General features: G+C 37.7%; 3 protein-coding genes across 5 annotated transcripts; 1 reads left to right on the top strand and 2 right to left on the bottom strand.

Moving 5' to 3' along the window:
* Positions 1-9,238: 9,238 nt before the first annotated feature.
* LOC131329758 (uncharacterized) lies at positions 9,239-10,647 on the bottom strand. Its single transcript, XM_058363134.1, has 2 exons — positions 10,044-10,647; positions 9,239-9,939 (listed from the first exon to the last, which is right to left on the bottom strand). The coding sequence occupies exons 1-2, from the start codon at positions 10,645-10,647 to the stop codon at positions 9,239-9,241; spliced, it is 1,305 nt and encodes a 434-aa protein (XP_058219117.1).
* A 2,282-nt stretch (positions 10,648-12,929) lies between these two features.
* Positions 12,930-20,478, top strand: LOC131332702 (ribosomal RNA small subunit methyltransferase, chloroplastic). Of its 3 annotated transcripts, none has more exons than XM_058367005.1 (10): positions 12,930-13,266; positions 13,447-13,563; positions 15,095-15,151; positions 16,070-16,168; positions 17,221-17,316; positions 17,701-17,785; positions 18,502-18,554; positions 19,355-19,438; positions 19,770-19,880; positions 19,969-20,478. In XM_058367005.1, exons 1-10 carry the CDS (start codon positions 13,015-13,017, stop codon positions 20,032-20,034), a joined length of 1,020 nt encoding a protein of 339 aa, XP_058222988.1. In that variant the 5' UTR covers positions 12,930-13,014; the 3' UTR covers positions 20,035-20,478. The 3 variants fall into 3 exon arrangements, with proteins under 3 accessions (XP_058222988.1, XP_058222982.1, XP_058222992.1); XM_058366999.1 differs by having other exon boundaries at positions 13,414-13,563; XM_058367009.1 differs by lacking the exon at positions 17,221-17,316 and having other exon boundaries at positions 13,414-13,563.
* Position 20,479: 1 nt separating this feature from the next.
* LOC131332718 (uncharacterized) lies at positions 20,480-21,194 on the bottom strand. Its single transcript, XM_058367016.1, has one exon. It carries the CDS (start codon positions 21,117-21,119, stop codon positions 20,583-20,585), a length of 537 nt encoding a protein of 178 aa, XP_058222999.1. The 5' UTR covers positions 21,120-21,194; the 3' UTR covers positions 20,480-20,582.
* Between the last annotated feature and the right edge of the window lie 2,341 nt (positions 21,195-23,535).

Raw genomic sequence — 23,535 nt, 5'->3', positions numbered from 1 at the left:
CTTTTAATGATTTCACTTTTCATTTTTTTTTTCAAATTATCATTTTCCAAAAATCATTTACACACTCAACCTCAGTTCCACTATATCGGGCTCCTGAGTATCCTCACAATGATTCCGCTGTTCTAGGCTCCCATTGGCACAGTCACATTGGCTCCTCTCCGCGGATAACCAAGTCATACCTTCAATGAACTACCAAGTCCGGCCCCATTGGCAACATACACACACACATAATGGGTTACCAAGTCCGGCCACATTGCGGTCGAAAAAATATATATATTTTTCAAATTAACATTTCCAAAATCATTTACACATACACACAATGGGCTACCAAGTCCGGCCACATTGCGGTCGCAAAAACATTTATTTTTCAAATCAACATTTCCGAAATCATTTACACACACACAATGGGCTACCAAGTCCGGCCACATTGCAGTCGCAAAAGCATTCATTTTCCAAATTAGTATTTTCAAAATCATTTACACACATATACACAATGAGCTACCAAGTCCGACCACATTGCGGTTGCAAAAACATTCATTTTTCAAATCAGTATTTCCAAAATCGTTTACACACCCAACCTCAGTTCTGTTGTCCCGGGCTTCCGAGTATCCTTACAATGGTTCCGTTGTTCCGGGCTCCCATTGGCACACAATCACATTGGCTCCTCTCCGCGGATAACCAAGTCACACCTCCAATGAGACTATCAAGTCCGGCCCCATTGGCAACACACACACACACACACAATGGGCTACTAAGTCCGGCCACATTGTGGTTTCAAAAACATTTCATTTTTAAAACACGCCTTTTCATTATTAACACCCTACGTGTCATGTTTCTAGACTTCCTAGATTTTTGTGTCTCGTTTTCATGCAAGGACTCTGCAGTCGGACTTTCCACATAAGAACACTATATATGGTGTCTCGTAAACATGCATCATTAATTGTAATATTGAAACTAAACTAGAATAATTAAAATAACAAAATCATCCAACTCTATGGTATTTTTCATGCTTAATCCATCGACTAGTCTATAAATTCAACAAGATATGCACGTAACTCAACATCAAAACAACTGAATTAAGAACTAAAAACATATATACATGCTCATAACCTCTTTCAAGTGAAATCTAGTGACCATGCTACCAATCAAACTATTATTTCTTACATTTCAAAAATCCGTTCGTTCTTCCTTTTTGGGAAGTTCAAAACAACATATATTTTCCGGAATAAAAGTCGAGATATTCAACATCATATTTCATTTTCAAAATTTTAGTAAAACAAGTTTGCTAGCGATTTTTTTTTTTTGACATGCATTTTCAAACACAAAAAGAAAATATAACTATTTTTTTTTTTACTAGAGGAAGTGAGTAGAAATATTCTACCGTTCTTCCTAGCGGATGGTATGGCTACGGAAAAGAAAACACGTCGGCTTACGGAAGGTGAATGTGGCTATCGAATGAAGTGACTTCTTACAGTAAGCTTACGATAGCTTCGAAAGAGTAAAGAAAAGACTTTATTTTTCTCTCGAAACTAAACCTTGACTAAACTACTAAACTTTTTGAATTGAGTGGTGGTTTAGTGGCGGCTTAGGTTGAGTTTCTTGAAGAACTCAAGAATAAGGAAAGAACTCTAAGAACTACTTCAAGAACACTACAAGAACACTAAAATTTTCTAGAGAGAAGTTGAAGGATTGAAGGTGTGAGTTGAATGGCTTGGCAAAGGGTCCTATTTATAGGAAAGTGAGGACCTCTCTCTCCCCCCATATGGCCAGCCTCCCCATCTCTCTCCTTTCCATGGATTATTTGCTCCATGGTCATGTCTAATCCAACTTTAAACATGCCAAAGCCTTCCCCTCTCTTGTCATTCTATCCTAGGTGCAAGACTATGTGATCATGAAGGATTTTTAAGGCTTTAAAGGAGAATCCTAGGCAATTATATCCTAATTAGTAAGTCTTACAGGTAAAAGAAAATGATAACTAAGGCTAAAAGAAATAGTCCTTCCCATGTTTAGTCAATCCTAGATCTAGATTGTAAGTAAAATCTAGGATGATTAAAGGCTAGATTTTAGAAATGATGAAATGGTAAATCTTCCCCTTGAAAGTGACAACACAATGTAAGAAATAGTTAAGACTTTCCTAGAAAGTCTGTGTGTGTGTGTGTGTGTATATATATATATATATATATATATATATATATATATATATATATATATAGAGAGAGAGAGAGAGAGAGAGAGAGAGAGGTATGATTAAAGTAGGCTAGTATGCATGCATACCTAGAAAAATCTAGGAAAGGTTGCTTATAAGACAAATAATAGGTTCAAGTCTAATTTTTTTTCTAGGCAGCATGCATGATAAGTCTAAGAATACTACTTATGGAAGCGAAATGATTATTTCCTTAGGTTGAAAAGATTCAACTAGAGTTTGGAAGAAATATCTCTTTGAAAGTGACCTTTCAATGGAGAGAAAGAATAATGCTCTTTCTTGGAAAGTGATTTATTTGATTAAGAAAGCATAATTATGGGTTTGATTGTCATGAGTGGGAAAAATGACAAGTCAATGGAAAGTGAAATGATTAAAGGGTTGGCTTTGGCTTTTGAAAATGACTTGTCAATGCAAAAAGAATGAATAAGGCTTCAAAGTAGCCTTTTATATATATATATATATATATATATATATATATATATATATATATATATATATATATATATATATGCATGCCAAGGTTACTTGTAGAAAGGAGAAATGAAGTGATGATGGCTTACATTGAAGAGACTATTCAATAAAAAAAATATGATTAAAGGTTTTCAAACTGTGTGAAATAGCCTTTTAATGAGTGAGGTAGACTTTCTAGGAAAAACTAGAGTTTTAAAAAAATTTGGAAGGTTCAAAAATTGTTAGGGAGGTTTAACTAGGCTTAGAATCCAATTGGTTTAGCTAACTAATTGGTTGGAATCAAATTATTCTAGGAAATGGAGGATTCCTAGCTAAGAAAACGAATTTATGAATTAATTCTAGACACAAATAAATATGCAAGGCTATAAATAAGTCCCTTTGTCCTTAGGAAATGAGTAGTTAATTTTATATGAAGAAAACTTAATTTATAAGTCTAGAATTTAATTATGACGGATTATTACAAATTAAAAAGGAATTTTAAAAGCAATCCAAGTAAAAAAAAAAAGACTTTACAATAATTAACGAAATTTTTATTTACCAAAATATCAGAGTTGTTATAATAATGAATTAAATAAAGACGGATGGAAAGAAAAAAAATTTACCGAGCAAAACCAAGAGTAAACTAAAAGAACTTATAAATTTTTAATTTTTTTTCTTCTTAGAAAAAAAAAATTTCCCCTGAAATCAAGGATGTTACACAACAATTATAATTTCCCAACTAAGTCCTACCAATCATTACTGAAAGAATCTTTGTCCTTAGGAAATGAGTAGTTAATTTTATATGAAGAAAACTTAATTTATAAGTCTAGAATTTAATTATGACGGATTATTACAAATTAAAAAGGAATTTTAAAAGCAATCCAAGTAAAAAAAAAAAAAAAGATTTTTCAATAATTAACGAAATTTTTATTTACCAAAATATCAGAGTTGTTATAATAATGAATTAAATAAAGACGGATGGAAAGAAAAAAAATTTACCGAGCAAAACCAAGAGTAAACTAAAAGAACTTATAAATTTTTAATTTTTTTCTTCTTAGAAAAAAAAAATTTCCCCTGAAATCAAGGATGTTACACAACAATTATAATTTCCCAACTAAGTCCTACCAATCATTACTGAAAGAATCTTTGTCCTTAGGAAATGAGTAGTTAATTTTATATGAAGAAAACTTAATTTATGAGTCTAGAATTTAATTATGACGGATTATTACAAATTAAAAAGGAATTTTAAAAGCAATTCAAGTAAAAAAAAAAGATTTTTCAATAATTAACGAAATTTTTATTTACCAAAATATCAGAGTTGTTATAATAATGAATTAAATAAAGACGGATGGAAAGAAAAAAAATTTACCGAGCAAAACCAAGAGTAAACTAAAAGAACTTATAAATTTTTATTTTTTTTTCTTCTTAGAAAAAAAAAATTTCCCCTAAAATCAAGGATGTTACACAACAATTATAATTTCCCAACTAAGTCCTACCAATCATTACTGAAAGAATTGAGAAGAATCGAAAAATCAGCCAAGGAAAATATATTTTGAAATATATTTTGGCCAATTTTAAACCACAGACTTTTTATACCCCAACTAGCTCCCTCAATATTTTATCCAAGCATTAATAATTGTGGGCTCCCCGACCGGTGCGCTCAAAGAGTCGCCACACGGATTTTTCAGATGGATAATCTGAGAAACCGAGAGTTTGTTTGAGAGAAAAAGACTTTTGATCTAGCGAAAACGTTGAGACTTTGGGTTCGGGAGCCACGTTATGAGCGGAAAAGATTTTGTTGAAAAGCACCCCGCTCGCCCGATAAAGACATGTCTCTACTAAACATTTTTAATGGGGGATTTAATATCGTTTGAAAATTTTAACTTTTGAAAAACATGTACAAGAAAGGGGCATGTGATTTAATATGACGTGTAAGCGTGTTCAGTGGTGCGAACTGTACAATATGACAAATGAATGAATAATGCGCACGAAAATGAAATAACACTAAGCTGTACAAATTAGAAACTGCCTTTTGCAAAATGTAACTCCGTGCGGCATAGAAACACGCTGCACGGTATAACTACTATGCCATACGATACCTTGTTTTGGACATTTTCAGACTGACCTTAATCACATGCCATGTATTGAACCGAAAGTCAAGAAAAAAGAAAGAGTTTTAATTTAGGCACTGAAAAACAGTTTGTATGATTTTTTTGGATTCGTTTTAGCATGTGAAGGGATACTGAAAATGATTTTGGAATATTCAAAAGACTTTACAGAATGCAAAAAAAAAAAAAAAAAAGATTTTTGTTGTGAGAAAATATTCTGAAATGTGCCCAAGATGTTTCTGACTTCACAGGCACCGATCAACCTGGAAATCGGAGACTAAAGCGCTGCACGACATAGCACGGTGTATCGCGCGGTATACAAATATACCGCACGATTTACCAAGTCCAGTGCAGTTTCTGATTTTTGACTATTTTCTACTTTGAAGCTCGTTTGAAACTCAAATTCAGTATAAAAAGACCGAGAAGGGCCTCGATTGGCTCCCCTCAAGGCTAAACGTGGTTTAGCACAAGGAATTTATTCATACCTTTTGATAGAAGCTTGGATGTGCTTGAAGATGGAAGATGTTTGGACTGAAAATCCCTTTTGAGCTTGAATGAGGATTGAAGGATATGAGGTTGTTTGGATGCTTTGAGGTGGAGGTCCTTCTAAGTCAGTAGCTACCTTACTGAACTTAAGATGAGAAGAAGAATAGAAGTATTTTTAGAGAGAGAAAGTGAGTCCAGAGAATGCAAGAGTAACATTCTCTGGAGTTGAAGGGGTACTTCTCAACAAGAGGAGGGGTGTGTATTTATAGGCAAGCGGGCCAAGGATGATCAATACAAAGAGGGGAGGTGGCTTCTAGGCCGGATCATTGCACCTGCAAACGTGACCGACAACTTTCTGCAACTGTCAAAACTTTTTCTGAAACGCCGCGTGATATAATTCGAAATGCCATGCTGTATATTGAAATCTTTTTGCGGTGGAGTAATTTTTTGAAATTTTTTGAAATGCCGCGTGACGTTTCTGAAATGCTGTGCAGTATTTTCGAGACAGCACAGCACACTGAACTTCGCGGGGGTGCCCCGGACACTCCTGAACTCAGATTTGAGCGCGGTTCAAAGCGTTGGAAAGCTTGTCGAGTCCTTTTTCTAACGCAATTAGTTTCACTCAAAGGTGTTTTATACATTAAAATGTGTACCCATTTTACCCTCAATGTGTCATGGAAAAAGTTATTTTTGACTAAGCAGATGCATCTTTCTCTTCGCAATTGAACTAGGGGCCACCCTATATGTTTGGAAAGGGGTTTTCTTGAGGTTTAAAGAAAGAGTAACAAAGGAGCAACAATCCAAGCCTTAAAGGTATATTTTTCCTTTTTTCATCATCGAAAAACTTAAAGATTATTCAGAGGCCCAAATTGGAGTGTCTACAGTAGTCCCTCTTTAACGGAATTTAGGTACCATTGCTTGGTATAAGTGACGTTAAAGATTAGACATCCCAATCCATCTCTCCAAAGTCTTTAAGTTAAACGCAAAAATGCAATAAATGTGGTCGCTCTCATGGAGCTGCCTACGTACCCCGTTGTAGGATCAGACCAACGTAGTTCAATTGGGACAATGCATGTATGTTGATGCAAGCAAATAGTGTTATGCAAGGAAGAGTCCCAGAGGACGAGATGCTCGAACGGCGAAGAGACTTGATTTCTTGAAAAGCTTTAATTTTCTTGAATTTGACTTGAATTTTGGAAATAGCTTTAGCTTGAATTTTGAAAGAGACTTGAATTTTGAAAAGCTTGAATTTTGGAAGAGATTTGAATTTGAATAACTTGAATTTTGAAAGAAGCTTGAATTTTGAAAGAGACTTGAGATTGAATAGCTTGAATTTTGAGGGGGACTTGAATTTTAAAAAGCTTAAATTTTGGAAGAAACTTGAAATTGAATAATTAGAATTTTTGAAGAGCTTGAATTTTGAAAGAAACTTGAGTTTTGAAAAAGACTTGAGTTTGAATAACTTAAAGATTTTGAATTTTAGAAGAGACTTATAATTGAATAGTTTGAAATTTGAAGAGCTTGAATCTTTGAAAGAGGCTTGAAGTTGAATAGCTTGAAGTTTTTGAATTTTGAAAAACTTGAATTTTGGAAGAGACTTGAAATTGAATAATTTAAATTTTGAAGAGCTTGAATTTTTTTTAAAAGTGGCTTGAATTTGACGTTCGATTGAGACAATAAATGAATGATGATACAAGTTGATATGTCATGGAATGTCACGTGAGCATGTAAAATTAATGCAAGTATGACAAAGTGAGTCCCAGAGGACGAAGTGCAGATAGAGTGGAGTCCCGGAAGACAAAGTGCTAGACATAGTGAAGTCCCAAAGGACAAAGTGCAGTCCCAAAGGACGAAGTGTAGATAGAGTGCAAGTCCCGGAGGATGAAATGCTAGACAGAGTGAAGTCCCAAAAGACAAAGTGCGAGAAAAAGTGCAGTCCCAGAGGATGAAGTGCGAGACAAAGTGCAGTCCCAGAGGACGAAGTGTTAGACAGAGTGAAGTCCCAGAGGACAAAGTGCGAGACAAAGTGCAGTCCCAGACGACAAAGTGTAGATAGTGTGCAAGTTCTGGAGGACGAAGTGCTAGAGAAAGTGCAGTCCCGGAGAACGAAGCGCTAGACAGAGTGCAGTCCTAGAGGACGAACCACAGCTCGAGAGACTAAAAAAGGCTTCTAGGTCGGTTATACCATAGCTCGAGAGAAGCTATAGGCTTAAAAGATTGTGGATTGATCTTGGAATTGACTCTCGAACAATCATTCGAGATTCGCCTATGACATCGAACGACAACGATGATGATACCAAGTTGCTAATGATGACCCATGTCCCCGTTTGGATTTTCGCCTTGATTAATGTGGGTTCGCACAATGCCTCGATATATTGATGCCCTTTAACGTAACACCTAGGATTCTTGCTATCAAGTTGTGCTTTTCAATCCGAAAGGACTTTTTGGGTTGTAATGTGGACCATGGTTTGGGCTTGACAAAGAAAGGATATTAGACTAAAAAATTTCACTTTCTTTTGAGTTTTCAAAGCTAGCAGCTATCTTTGAATTGTAGGTGCCTTCTTTTCATTTTTCATTTGCTTTCTCATACCTTCAATGCCTTTCAGTGTGTTTGACATTTTCATCATGTTGATGCTTTGAATCTCGATGTTTTTGGCACTTTCACCCTTTTGATGATTTGAATTTCAAAGTTTCTTTTGGCACTTTTATTTTTCATTTCACCTCGATGCGGGAGATAGCTGGCTAGTTGGGGTTTGTTTTCAAAGAATTTGATTGTGGCTCAAAGAGACTATCAAAGGATATATCTTTATGCGTATGATGAAAGAAACGATGGCCTTTCTTCATTTTAGATTGCACAACCTAACAACTGAATCCTAGATACTCATTGAGAGGCTTTTGTTTGTATGCTTTTAACTTTTGCCTAGGTCAGATTTTGAGATTTTGACCTAGCAAGCTTTCTTCTTCTTTTTTTTTTTCAGAGTTAAGATATTGTTCATTGGAATGACGTCGGGGAGCGGTCCTTTGAAATTGTTCTTCTTGCATGGGGTGAGGGTTCAATCAAAAATCATCTTGTATTTTAAAGTGATTATTATGATTCTCGAGTGATGGCGAAAAACAATTCTGAATTGGGTTGAGGATAATCACAAAAATCTGAGTTTATTATGATGATTTTGACACAAATACGCGACACTTGAAAGACGGCGGCCGAACCAGTAGGGGTTGACTTGAAAGACTATGACCGAACCTTGGGATCAACTCAAATGCCCGTGACCGGGCCTCAAGGTGAGGTTGCCTACGTATCCCGTAAAGGAGTTAGGTCACAACGTAGTTCAAGATTAAGAAACTGACTCTCTGTTTTGATTTTCTTTTCTTTTCTTGACAACAATCATGAATTTGAAAATATACAGACACGAAAATGAAAGCACGAAAGATTCGAAGTACAGATTGACACAACAAGGATGAAAACTTGACTCGAAACTTCGAAGATTTTCAAAACTCGTGGAAAGTCGGACAGTTGCATGACTCTTGACATTTTACTCCTCCTCGCTGAAGAAGGCGGCGTTGATGCAAGGATTGCTCTTGGGCACGGGGTCTGGCTTCGGTTGAGGAGGTGCCTTAATGACCTTGTTGTCAATGAGGTCTTGGATAGCATGGCGAAGGCAGATGTAGTCGTTTGTGTTATGGCCGGGCATTTGATGGCAGATGCAGAAGGTACCTGGGTTATGGGATGCTGAGAGCTTTTGAGGTAGAGGAGCTGGAGGGAGTGGCTTGATGAGGCCAGCTTTGAGGAGCTCCCTATAAACCAGGGATTGGGGTGTGGCGAAGTGGGATGAGGTTCTCGATTTGGCATTGCGGTTAAGTTGAGGGCTCATTGTGGTACCAGATCTTTGCTTGTATTGCAGGTCTCGCTTGCTTTAGCTAGGCCTTTGAACATTTCGGAGAGCTTCATCTTTGGGGGTGAACGCCCTTTATCCATGTCTTCCTTAGCATTTCACTTTGGATCCGAGACTATGAAGGCGAGGAGACTATCCATCTTTTGTGTTAAAGCCCCTATTTGGATCATTTGCGTATCCATTTTCTGACCCATTTCCTCCACAGCATTCCTTAACTCTTTAAGTTCTCTTTGCTCTATCGTTGGTTCAAATTCCAATACTGAAATATTGGATTCATCGGGAATGGGTACAATTGGTTTGGGTAGGTAAGCAGGGATGATATAGTGAGTAGAGTCAAATATAGTAGAGCTGGTGTTAATGTAGTTAATGTGGTGGTTTGACAAGGTGCTTGATTCCTTTGGTGGCGGAAGGATGGTTTCGCTATCGATAAGGTCTTGAATTTTGTGACGGAGACGGTGACACTTATCGGTAACATGGTCGGGCATTTGGTGAAAGGCGCAGAAGGCATTTGGGTCGTGGTAGGTTGGAAGCTTTTGGGGTATAGGAGCTAGAAGGAGCGGCTTGATAAGACCGGCTTTGAAGAGTTGTTCATAGAGTGTGGATAGGGGTGTACTAAATTGGGTGAAGGTGCGAGTTGGTTTATCAGCTATCTGGTTTATTTCGAGGGGTTTGGCATTTGAGGAGTTCTCAACGTGGGAGGTATTGTTGTTTCCGAAAAGGACTTTGCCATCGCCGGGATGGAGTCCCTTGCCTTTTAAGGCGGGTTCTTTCTTTTCGAGGGTACCATCCCTAAGTGCTTCTTCAACAGCCAATCCAGAATCGTAGAAGCTCTCAAAATCGGGAGATGATTGCAACAAAACCATGTAGGGGCAAAAGCACTAGGCTGGTTTTTAGTGATGATACGTATCTGCTCTTTTAGATCTGGCTTATTGAGCATTTGGGCAACTTTGGCTCTCCGCCTTTTTACATAGTCAGCGAAACTCTCATTTTCGCCGATTTTGCTGTTCTCAAGTTCTCGGGTGGTCATTTTCAGCTCAACGTTGAAGTCGTATTGGGACACAAAAGCCATTCCAATGTCCTCCCACGTCTTTTTCTTCGAGGGTGCCAAGGAAAGGAACCATTGTAGAGCCGGGCCAGTAAGTGACTCATGGAATAATTGAGCCATGGCGTATTTTTCGACCCCTGGCATGGAAAGGGACCCAACATACCCTAGCAAGTGGGCCTTTAGATCAGTAGTCCCATCAAATTTGGCAAAGTCCATCCCTTTAAACTTCTCGGGCAGTTTTGCGTTGGGAAATAGACTTAAACGATCCATGTCTATTTGACTCCTCCCCATTCTTTCTATTTTGAGGATAGATTCCTCGAGTTTGCTGATTTTGGAAATCAATTCTGCCACTTGGGGGTCAGCGACGGGCCTATCCCCAACAAGCAATGATTCTGGACTTGGAGTAGATTTGGCTGGTAGGCGGTCACTGATTTCTTGCATTGATTCGAACATCATGATCATGTTCTTTTGGACATTGGCGACAACTGACTTGAGCTGACCATCTATGTTCGTAATTGACTACCTGAGTTGATCTTCTAGGTCAACCATAGCCTAGTTGATTTTCCCTATTTCATTCCTTTGACCCACCATTTCAGATATCACCACCGGTGATTGAGCTCCTCTTTGTGAACCCACCTCTGAGCCGGACGGTTCCAATTGGGTGAAGTCCTTCAAATGTTTCAAAACTGACGATAAAGAAAAAAGGTGGCTCAAATTCTACCCGAGAATCATGTCCATGCAATGTCATCGGCGTCGTCTACATTCTAAGACCTACCTCAGCTCTAAATCTCACTTAGGATATGACTGTACCGAGGGTTTCAGTAGCCACGGGTAAGTCGTGTCAGGCAGGTTAAATTCCGAATGCTTCAGAACCAGAGCCAATCTCCTTATCTTGACCATTCGAGACAAAGCAATGAGGTTGCCGAAATCTAGATACAAGCGCATTCTAAGGCTAGATCCAAACCAGAGGGGCCGTTCGGGCACGGCGAACACTAGAGGTATCTCAAACTCCATAGATTTTAAGTCTCCTAGACTCACAAAAGAAAGTTACCTCGATCCTCAGAGTTTCTTTTGACCATGTATCCTTTATAAACAACGAAGCATAAGAGATGTCAAAACAAACTAAGTCTTCATTTGTTTTTTTTTTTTCAAAGTTCAATTTCCGTTTTTGAAATGACGTGGTATTATGACCAGGTGGCGTGAGCGACGTGGTGCTATTAGCCTAGACGGTGTAAATATCACAGTATTATTACTTTAGTCATTCCTTCAAAAAAAATTTCTTTGAACATTTGATTGAAGACTTAGTAAGAATTGATTTCTCCCAAACGCGTCATTTTAAGGACTAATTAGTATTAAGCTATGTGCATCTCATGGGGCACGACTCTTCATCGGGTGTTAGCAAGAGTAACATTCTCTGGAGTTGAAGGGGTACTTCTCAACAAGAGGGGGGGTGTATTTATAGGCAAGAGAGCCAAGGATGATCAATACAAAGAGGGGAGGTGGCTTCTAGGCCGGATCATTGCACCTGCAGGCGTGGCCGACAGCTTTCTGTAACTGTCAGAATTTTTTTCGAAACGCCGCGCGATATAATCAGAAATGTCGTGCTGCAGATTGAAATCTTGTGCGGCGGAGTAATTTTTAAAATTTTTTTGAAATGCCGCATAGCGTTTCTGAAATGTCGCGCGGTATTTCAAGACAGCACAACACACTGAACTTCGCGGGGGCGCCCCGGACACTCCCGAACTCATATTTGAGCTCAGTTCGAAGCGTTGGAAAGCTTGTTGAGTCCTCTTTCTAACCCAATTGGTTTCACTCAAAGGTGTTTTATACATTAAAATGTGTACCCATTTTACCCTCAATGTGTCATGGAAAAAGTTATTTTTGACTAAGCAGATGCATCTTTCTCTTCGCAATTGAACCGGGGGCCACCTTATATGTTTGGAAAGGGATTTTCTTGAGGTTTAGAGAATGAGTAACAAATGAGCAATAATCCAAGTCTTAAAGGTATATTTTTCCTTTTTTCATCAACGGGAAACTTAAAGATTATTCGGAGGCCCAAATTGGGGTGTCTACAACAAAGTTTAAAATATCTGCCGACGACTAATGCATTTGCTAGTAATGTGTAGTTTAGGCCTTGATTGATTAAGTTGTCCAGTCTTTGTTTTCAGAAAAGTATTCAAAATTTATCTTAAGCTAGGATATTTATTTTGAGAATGGCTAGGGTGATAAAATTGCAAAAAAAAATTTGGAGTATCGTGTTTTAATTTTGAAGGTTAAAATTGGGTTATCACAGAGGGAGTTGGGGGAGCTATTAGCAGCCTTCTGTCTCGGCCAAGGGGGTCGTGCTCCAGTCTCGCTTCAATGATCGGAAACGTTCACTTCGTAGAGCTCGTCGAGTTGAACAAGTATGTAAAAAATCAGCTCGATCAATATCATCAAGTGCCTAATCGAAACCTTTTTGTCTTGAAAAGAATGGATCCAAAACACTGGATCAAATCTACTAGAACTCATTATTGGCAAGTTATATGTATTACGATCAGGCACTTAATGATATTCAATCAAATTGTGATTTTTGCATACTTGTTCAGCTCAACGAGCTCTACGAAGTGAACATTTTCGATCATCAAAGCAAGACCAAAGTGGGACTCACTAGGCCGGGACAGCACGCTGCTGTCTCCCCCTAGTCCATCACAGAGTGAGATGGGTTAGATTTTACAAAAGGTGATGAAGGTCCACTAACTTTTAAAAAAAAAAAAAACGACTAACTGATGCTCTCGCTCACAACTCTAGCATTGGAGATTTTGACTTAGACAGTTATCCTCCAACGAAATGTCGGTGCTCCTCCTGCAACCTCTCCCGCCAAATCTCTCTTCTCTCCCCCATCCTAAAACCAGACCCCGACCTAGAGTCCCTTCACCCCCGGCGCACAATAGCATCACCACCCCTCCCCCAAGAAAATCCACTCCGTTTATCGTATCAGCAGCAGCGAACTCCAGGACAACAAGAAACGAAGACGATTACCACTCCACCCTCAGGTCTCTCAACTCCAAAGGCCGCTTCCCTCGCAAATCCCTCGGCCAAGTATATACTTAATACATAACAAGCATATTCAAGTATTCTCGTTTAAAATTACCCCAAAAAAAAAGTGTTCTCGTTTATTGAAAGGAGTAGTTCTCTGGGCCTTTGTATCGAACACTTACTAGGCATTCTTCCGAATGTTTTTGTCAGCATTATATGTTGAATTCTTCCATCAACGAGCAGCTTGCGGGTGTGGCTGATGTTAAGGAAGGTGATGTGGTGCTGGAAATCGGACCCGGGACGGGCTCTTTGACCAATGTTCTGGTGAATGCCGGTGCCACAGTTCTTGCCATCGAAAAGGTTAGGCCTTGAGCATACATTATTTTTATTCGATTGGACTATTTATCGAACATGTGCTATGCAGTGAATAATTGGCTTTAATTCTGTGTTCCTTTAATACCATCTTACGAGTGATTAATAGTTTGGTGTATATAATCCCATAGTACGAGTGATTCTATCATACTAATATTGAGGAGATTATCAATAACGTGCAATCCCTGTGGATTTTCGGTAAGATTAACATACTCCAATCCATCAATATAAGATGCCCTAAAATATCTACACTTTAGTTCGCAACTGAACTTTTAAGATATCAAGAGTGCAATTGGTTTCTTCGCGTCCAATCTCAGCATTGAATCCCCAAATTTGGATTCAATTTGTGGAACATAGCACTTTGAGGTGTTTGTGACCAAAATGGAATACTGGGAATTACAAAGATTATGTCCAACTTGAGTGCCTTAAGAGCATGCATCAATGAGGCTTGTGTGTACCTAAGAAGCATGGACACTTAAAAAGAAGGTGATGTATCTTATTTGTTGGAAATTCCATGATGGGCCAAATACACTTAAACAAGTAGGAGAGATGTGAGGGAGGACTGAGGAGATAACACACAATTTGTGATAAAATACTTCAACGTTATCACACTCGACTACTTCTAGTAGTTCATCACGCTACTCAACCCCACTCTTTCTAATCACTAGATTGCATAGGTATCTATAGACTCCTAGATACATGAATCTTACCAAGTACACAAACTACTAGATGACTCTTGACCCTTGGACTCCATACATGAATAACAATAATGATTCTTGAACTAACAAATGAATCTTCAGCTACATACATGAACCACACCACATTCATGTATCATGTGTCTCCACGACTCCCTAGAATTACCTAAAATCAAGTTTACTTTTCCAACAGTCTGACGTTGACATTCCACGGACATTTGTAAGCAGTAATTAAACATAATAATTCGAACACGAGTCAGACACTCTTTTTTGTGAATTGTCTGGCACTTCTTTGGTATCTATGACTAAGAAATTACTATGGCATAGACATTTCTTAGACACTTGTCAGCATGTGATCACAAAATATTCAGGAATTTATCATAGTATTATGTTGTACAAAGCTGGAAAGATGATAAATTCTAGGAGTAATCATCTTAATATTTACTTTAATACGTAGATAAAATTTTAAAAGGTTTCCCACGGATTCCTAGATTCTTCAAAACATTTTTCGGGGTAATTGATTCTTCAGAACTCATTTTATCTTCTCAATTATTTAATTTAGGATGTAAATTAATGATGGTATATAATATTTATGTACATAGTACATACTAGTATATGCAAATATATTACTAGACGTACCAACAACGTGTTTGTGTCCTACATTTTGGAGAAATAACTTATCTGCATGTCTGTATCGTGTCCTTCCGTATCCCCTATCCATATTGGTGCTTGTTTGGTGGGTATATATGCAACTCCATTTGGTTTTGTCTTCTTATCTGTTTACTGTATGTGGACTTATATTGTGCACTTTCTATGAGCTTTAGGATCCACACATGGCTGCACTTGTGACAGAAAGGTTTGCAAGTACAGATCGGGTGAAGGTAAACTATACTTTCAGTAAATAATTGGTCTGTAAGCAATTTTTTTTTTTTGTCTTGAGTAGTTTGTTTGTGGAGTAATAATCTTTTTTTCTTTTTGAAACTCCCGTTGAGTACTAGGACAAGCAAGGACATTGGAAGTTCAAAATTTTAAAGTGTTATCCACTTAAATCGTGGAATTGCTTGATTTGGACTATTTATTTTACAAAGAAAGAAAGCAGTTCACAATCAGTTTTGTATTTGCTTCCAAAGATGAGAAATATTAACAGCAGTTATCTTTTCAGGTCGTATTGTCACATGATATTAGAAGCACCTCATATTTGTTGCTAAAATTGTTTACAATCTACTGAATAATTTGTCGTTTTTCGTCACTACATGAATGCGACAGTGGCCTTAATATGAGTATTGCAATTAGTTGCACAAATATTTTGTCTCATATTATTTTGCACATGATATCAAAGGGTTGCTGTTTCCTTTTGATGATTCATCTGCAAAAATTATGTACTTCAAAGCATGTAAAAGAAGTGAATGATTTATCCTCTTCCACTTTTCTCCTTATGTCATGTGCAACAGTTATCTTAACGGTCATTGATTATCATTCTTGCTGGAATTTCAGTTTGAACGTCATTATCACGAGGGTGGTCCATTGCATGTGGTGTATACGTCAGCAGGTGTGCGTGTGTATATGCATTGCATGCACATTGAGACCGTTCTTGCAAAGTTTTCCTTAATGATGAATCTTTCCAGTTGTCGGTAGAGTTTTCACTTTGAACATCAGTGTCATAAGGGTCCATGCATGTTGTGTGTTTGTCCTCATTTCCGTAGGTCTATATATACATCTGGAAAATATTCTTGCGCGCACTTCTAGCCGGCAAAATGCGTATCGGATTGCATCCCAACATGTTTTGCCGAACCATGCAGGTTTTGCAAGAGGATTTCACAAAATGTCACATTCACTCACATTTGATCTCATTGGGGGGATGTCAAAAGTCATTGGATGGAGAATCACGATATGCCAAGGTGAGAACTCTACCTCATTTATATACTTTCCTTTGTTGTGTTACTGCACTGTCATGGCCTCATCTTAAATTTAACAACCACTTGGTCATTGAAGCAATCCTTGTTACTGGTGTGTGTTGATATACTTTTCGCAGACCTGGCATGAGCTTGTATCGTATGAATATATGGCACATGGACAGAAACCATAAACGCTATTTTGTTTTTTAGTTCCTGTTTGGTTTCCTTTAAGTTGACAAAAGGCATTTTGTAGTTTGAAATAATGGAAAAATTGCTATTCTTTTTGTGAAGGTAAAATATGATTAATCTTTAGCCGAACTCCTTGAAACTTTTTCCTGTATCCATGAGTTGAAGCCAGGGTTTTGGCCTGAGGGACCTGAACTAAAGGACATATTTTCCCCCTGAAAATAGAGTCATTATATTATGTAGCTTTCACAATCTAATACAATACATTGGATACTGAAATTACTCAGACTCAATGCAGCAACCATTACATAAAATTATATTGTTCTTTTGCTTTAGTCAACTAAGACACTATGATAAAAAATAAAAAATAAAAAAAACCTAAGACACCCTTGTACTTACTTTTTGTCTATGATAGAAATTAGAAAATTTTAAAAGACAATAAAAAAGAATTTGAAATTTACCGAGATTAAACCAAAATTACGTATTTTTTATTTACTATATTTCATTATTTTAATTTCTTTATTATTATTAATTTTTAAGTGAAGTGTTGGGCTGGGTTGTGGTTCTGCCTGTGAGTGAAGTGTTGTAAGGTCTGAGAATTGTACCTGGAACACTTTGCAACCCCAACAGTTCATTGTTTTTATTTTTGTCTATTACATGTGATTATTATGTTTATTTTTGTGGGTTTTTATCTTTATTTTTTGGTTTAAACAGATTGGTATTGCACTTGTAATGACCTCCCTCTGTTGACTGCTAATCAAGCATCTCCTTCGATTCTAACTTGATGTCAAATTCTGCAAAGCTCCTCCTCAAGATGAAGTGGGTTCTATAGTCCCATTACCATGACCTTATTTCGCTTTACTTTTCAGGTTGTATCAAATATACCTTTTAATATAACTACGGATGTAGTCAAACTGCTGCTTCCAATGGGTGACATTTTCTCTGATGTTGTTCTCTTACTCCAGGTTCTTGTCAAACTTTACGACTTTCCATTAATTTATCCTTTTAAACATTTTTTTTTAATCCTTGTTTGTTTAATTTCTAGGATAATTACTACTATAAGCTAGGTATAAGCTGTGGACAAGAGGTGATTCCACACTATAATTAGGGAAAAAGGTAACTGATTGCCGATTGGAGAGCTCCAATGAAATGAAGAAATAAAAAAGACTTGCTCCTTGAATTTTTTATCGAAAACAACACAAGGGACTTACTTTTGAACAACAACAGTATGTCTAGGACAATTTTGACACGGAAAAATGTAGTGAAGCCTTGGCCACGCTATGATTCTCCATCAAAATTCACGTGCTTTGACTAGCCTACTGACATACAATCTTGGTCTATATGTTTAGGAGGAGACAGCTTTACGCTTGGTGGATTCATCTTTGAGGACATCTGAATATCGACCCATTAGTATCTTCATAAACTTTTATTCAGGTATTCGCAGGATGAAATACCAATTTATTACTTTCGGGGTGATGAATCCTACTTTGGCGTCAAGTGTAGTAGGATGTGGCTCTTGTTTGTAGCCTTCAGAGCTCGTAAATGGAAGGGATTTTTTACCTAGTCCCTAGCTTTATGGTTGACGTCCTTGCATGTCTTTGACTCTTTACCCAGTTTTATTCTTCTTATTGGCTTTTAGCTTTATTTCATTCTGGACGCAATATGCCTTCTCAAAATATGCAGCCATAGATACAAGGACAATTGGTTCGCTTTATGCTACTTTCCTTTCTGTAGTTAAGATGCATAACTAAAGGTTGAAAACTTATGCCTCAAATTCCTTTAGATTCCAATTGCCAGCATCTTTGCCACAATTAGAATCGGGTACCCTGTAGTGCATCCCTGCACCATAGGGCTGTAGGGCAGCATCACAGCCATCCAAAAGTGTTTTCAATGGTCCGGATTTAAAAAGACTTTTCGAGGGAAGAATAGGAAGTCTTTTTTAAATCTGACTATTCTTCCCTGGAAGAGTCTTTTAGAAATCCGGACCATTGATTGTTGAGATGGACTCTTAGGATACTGCCCTACAGCCCTGTGCAGGGGTGCATACAGGTCTTAGGATCTGCCACAATTCTATAATCTCTATTGGACTTTGGAATCTATACGTCAAATTTAGGGTCACTTTTTCTGCTGTTTGTGCTTTTCTTTCTCAGATCCTGAATATATGTTTAAGGTCCCCAGATCGAATTTCTTCCCTCAACCTAACGTAAGTATTTGGTTTTATTTTCAGTTAGTGCTTTCTATGCATTGTATAATGTTGAATTACTGCATAACTGGATATACTAATTTTTGCAATTAGGTTGTGAGTTAGTTCATGTTCTTCCTCCTGCTGCTTTTTCTTGTCCGCCATTTTTGTGACTATTTTGTATTCCGCATGAGTTTTCAGTATCATGGCCGTATGATCACTTGCTGATAGCAACTCATTACCACCCAAAAAGCATAATTCGGGACCTTTAAAATCTGTGTTTTTCCAGGGATTAGACATTTCTAGGAAAATCAAAGCACATTTGATTTTGTTGGACACCGAAGTTCGAATTTTTCCATTACAATATTTGGAGTTAAACTGGCTAAAATTGTTTAAGTGAACATGTAATAATCGTAAAAATTTCCACTGCTTGCATTCTCTATCTTATTCTTTTGGACAACAACAACCACTATCACAGTAAAATGGTACTTTCCAAACCTTATCACTATGAGTAACTTAAGTAATGCATCAACTGCTAAAGTTATGGCATTAGCCGGATCCTTGCTGCCTTTGAAATGGTGCTTTGCCATTACCTTTCTATCGACTTTTAAACTTTTGTCTCTCCATTGCTGATACTGCTTTCTAGGTTTATAAGTCTTGACACTATCTTGTTTATACTTTCCTAAATGCAATCATGCATGTAGGTGGAAATCAATGGCCAGATTGTTACAATCTGACGAATATTCAATTGTGTTTCTGCATCATGATTTATGTTCTAAGTATAAAGAAATCTGGCTTTACCTTTACGTTCTTGTTGGTAGGTTGATGCAGCAGTGGTTACATTTCGGCTGAAGCAGACTGCAGATTATCCTCCAGTTTCCTCTACTAAAAGCTTCTTCTCAATGGTTATTCCCGATCTCTATTGTGTATTTCATTAGATACTTTTTACCATCCGATGTTCATCCTATTGGTCACGAGCTTAGTTTATTTATAGCTATGATTGTGGTTAAGGCTCTCCTAGTGCCAAAAGTCAATGTGCTTGCAATACCTACTCGATGTGTTACTTTTACTTCTTCAATACCGCAACTACAACTACAACAATAACAGTCCTCATGTAATACCAAAACAAAAACAGACGCAAAAAAATTAACTTCGTCCTTTCCTTTCTTTCTCCATTAAGCATTAACTTCTTCCTTGAGAAAATAGCTCCTGATGTCGTGGTTATTATGGATTTAGGTCAATTCTGCATTCAATGGTAAAAGGAAGATGTTGCGGAGATCACTCCAGCATATCTGCACATCCCCTGAGATTGAGGCAGCCCTTGAAAATGTTGGTCTTCCAGCGACAGTATGTAATCAGGGACCGTTTATATCTGACTGTTGCATAGGCATCATCTCTGTCTACTAATGCCCTCACCCTTTTGTTACTGTTGTAGTCGAGACCGGAGGAACTCACTTTAGACAATTTTGTGAAGCTGCATAACTTGGTAACAAAGACGTAGTGCTCTCGATTGGGTTGAGACAAGGAAATCAACAAAGATATGTGCTGTCCTTATGGTGCTAGAAAATGCAGGTGTTATTATCAGGGCAAAGGCAAATCACTTATGAAGAATGCCTTTGCCATTCTTCAATCTAGAGCTCCAGCATCAGTTTTCAGAAAGAGAACAGTTGAGTTTCCAGCAAGAATCTTTAATCTCTTTATGCAGAAGCACAAATGTATACCCTACAGTGCTTCTCATTATTCATGGGTAAATGAAAGCCCTCCGTAGTTTCATCACTACCCTTAATGAAGATAAGGAGTGGTCCTTCAATACACGCAGCACTCTCTCTCCTTACTCTGGTGTCTCGTGTACCAATGTATTTCGGGCCACACGATGTCATGAGATTTGAATGATTGAAATCTAATACAGTATTTCGTACGTGAATCTTAAAGCACAATCTTGCAAGTGTTAAAGTGTGTTCATCTTAGGGACTTAAAATCAGATAGAATTTGCTATATGTCACATATGAAAATTCTCAACCATGGCTAAACACCACAAAAAGAAAATTATCAACCATGGAACTGATAAATAAGATCCAAAGCCCTCAACCTCGTCCCCAGCGGATCAAACCCCACCGAACCCCTCACCAAATCACGCTCATCTGACAGCCGCTGCCGATCCTCCGCTGCGGCAGCCGCAGCTGGTGAGAGCGGCCGCTTCAGCCGCTTATTCTGGATGAAGAAATCCCTCATCCGCTCCTCAACCCCGTCAATCGTGGGCTTCGAATTGGATTCTCCCTGCTCCTCCTCGTCGTCCTCGTCCGCAACTTGCATGGGTTCGTCATCGTTGTGGTTGGCGGCGGCCGAGGAGAGAGAATTCTCGTGGGCGAGAGGAGGAGGAGGAGGAGGAGGAGGAGGGGGGAGAGAGGGTTGGGGAGGTGGTGGGTGTTGGAAGGACTGGTAGAGGAAGGAGGAGAGGTGGAAGTGGGCGGAGTGGAGGGTGGAGTAGATTTGGGTGATTTTGGATGGGTCGGAGGTGTTTAGGAGTTGTTTGGACATTAGGGTTGCTTGTTCTAGAGATGCCACCAGTTCTGCCACCATGTCCATGCCCCCTCTCTCTCTCTCTCTCTCTCTCTCTGTGTTTTTGTTGTTCGATTGGGGTGTTCTGAAAATGAAATCTAGTAATTGGTGATGATCAAGGCACTTCAACTAAATTAAGGCCGAGTTCTTGTAAAAAAAATTTCTGTATTTTCTTACTTTTTCTCAATTTTTTGTTCAGTTTTTTACTTGAATTTTTCGAATTAATTATTTGTCCAAAAAATCCTCTCCTTTTATGTTTCCCATCAAGAGTTGGTGAGAAATCTAAATACTTTTTCGCTGTCACAAAAACTATTTCTTCCTTGTTCAAATGCGCGGGAGCATTATGTTATAGTGCGTTTCGGACATTGGATAATTTAAGCAATTTTGAGAATAGAAGATTTCCCGTGAACTCTTAGGAATTAAGATGTTCTCATGTGACATAATGTGATACAAATTGAGACTTCAGACCCTCTTACTGTCCCATTTGACGACCTAATCCGTTTATTTTGTAAATCTATGCATGTTTTTCGTCTATTTCAAAAAATCAAGCTCATCAGATATCAATAAAAGCTTAATTTAATACTGTAGTATTTTTCAAAAGAGAAAAATGAGTTATTAGACATTACCCATTCATTTCTCCCGTGACAATATATGCTTTGCTCGCTGGAATATTTATGTGTCTGAACAATCTAATGTTTGCTTACAAAATTAAGAGTTTTAGGAGCTCTCTCTTTTCTTTTCTTTTCTTTTTTTGGTTGGGGTTGGGGGTGTGTGGTTTGAGTTTTGTACTTATTCCAAAAAGATCTTATATATTTTCAAAATATTTGTGTAAAATTCATAATTTTTTACTTTTTCGATTCGCCTCGACAAGACAAATCAAAAATTCACAAAATTTGATGCAAAACTAAAAAACGGAAAAGAAATTTGAACAAAGACAATACTCAAAAGAGGATAAATTCTTTACACCGCCGGTGTAAATATTTGTTTCCTCAAAATCAATTGCATTGCGCCACATCTCCATGTTTTATTAATTGGGATCACTATTTTGACACATGTCGCAATGCAATTGATTTAGAGAAAACAAATATTTACACCGACAGTGTAAAGAATTTATTCTCTACTCAAAAACAAGGCAAGTGTTTCTGTTGTTCGGTTGGGTTTTCTGGGTTGGGAACGGTTTGAGGGAATCGACTGTTCATAGTTCATATTCCTTTTGCATCAAGTCATGATCTTATCTTAGTTACATAATCTTTTAAAATAATTTTTGTTTTTGTTCTTAATTTTTGCTTTGTGCTAGCGCTCTCAATTTTCACTATCAAGAATTTTAATTGTTTAAAAAAATTTAGAAGACGCGTTCAAGTTTACGTAACGCATATCTACTCGCACATTATTTGACTTAAATATAAGATATTTCGCTTTTTTTCCAGAGTATAATACGTAATTTGTGCTCCGGGACATGCTCCAACACAACAGCCATGAGAATTGTTATTATTTACTCTGAAAAAAAGATAGTAAAAAACAAGGGTTTTGTTTGGACTTTGAGGAAAGGAAGAGAAACTCTGAGAAAGGAAGCAAATTTTTGTTTGAGAGTAAAGATGAGAGAAAATAGTAAAACACAATAGTGAGAACAGTAAATTTTCCTTGCAATTACCTTAACAGTCTCTTTCTTATTAATAACTGGTGTGAGTCCGTGTTTACGGCATTACGTATCCCGGTTGGAATTCCCCGTGCTTATAGCACTTGCTAGCTAGTGGCTCAAACACTAAATCAATTCATTAGTGTGTAGTATGTGATCTTCTTTTTATTGGCATGAAAGAAAATTATCTGTGCTTGCGGCACTCTCCCAACTAATTTTTAAGCTAGCTACAAAGAACTATCAATTTGTTTATGGAACCTCAGTAAATACTAAGTAAAAAAGTTAAAATAGCACTACTATGGATCTCCCACCACATATATTAAACCCATTTGCAAAAATGAAAGAACGTATTAGAATCCAGAAATCAAAAACCTCAATATAACTTCAATCACTAATAGTTATCAAACGCCATAAACTAACCATATAAAGAGTTAAAAAAAAAATTAGTTCGGACTGCGAGAAAAAAACAAGCTATCGAAAAAAGCTACAGAGAACTCAGGCTTTGGTTGAAATACCTCAGTGTAAGCAATCACCGGAGGCATAGTGTTTGCCCATGCCTACGGCACTACCCACCCCGATCGGAATTGGCTCAATTTGCTAAAAATTATGTACCCATGGAGTTACTATTCTGAAATTCAATTTTTGAAAAGACTTGCGTCAATTTTACCCATGTAGGCACGGGCAACCCGATGATAACAGTAAAAGGAAAGGAGAAAAAGAAGGGTCTGAAAACACATGGACCTGGGCGCGGACTACCCTACTATACTATCATTCAAAACAGAATGTCAAGAAGAGTCAAAATAACAA

This window comes from Rhododendron vialii, chromosome 1a (assembly GCF_030253575.1).
Source record: "Rhododendron vialii isolate Sample 1 chromosome 1a, ASM3025357v1".
NCBI classification, from domain to species: Eukaryota; Viridiplantae; Streptophyta; class Magnoliopsida; order Ericales; family Ericaceae; genus Rhododendron; species Rhododendron vialii.
The sequence above is the reverse complement of the archived record's forward strand: the minus strand, read 5'-3'. Positions and strand labels throughout refer to the sequence as shown.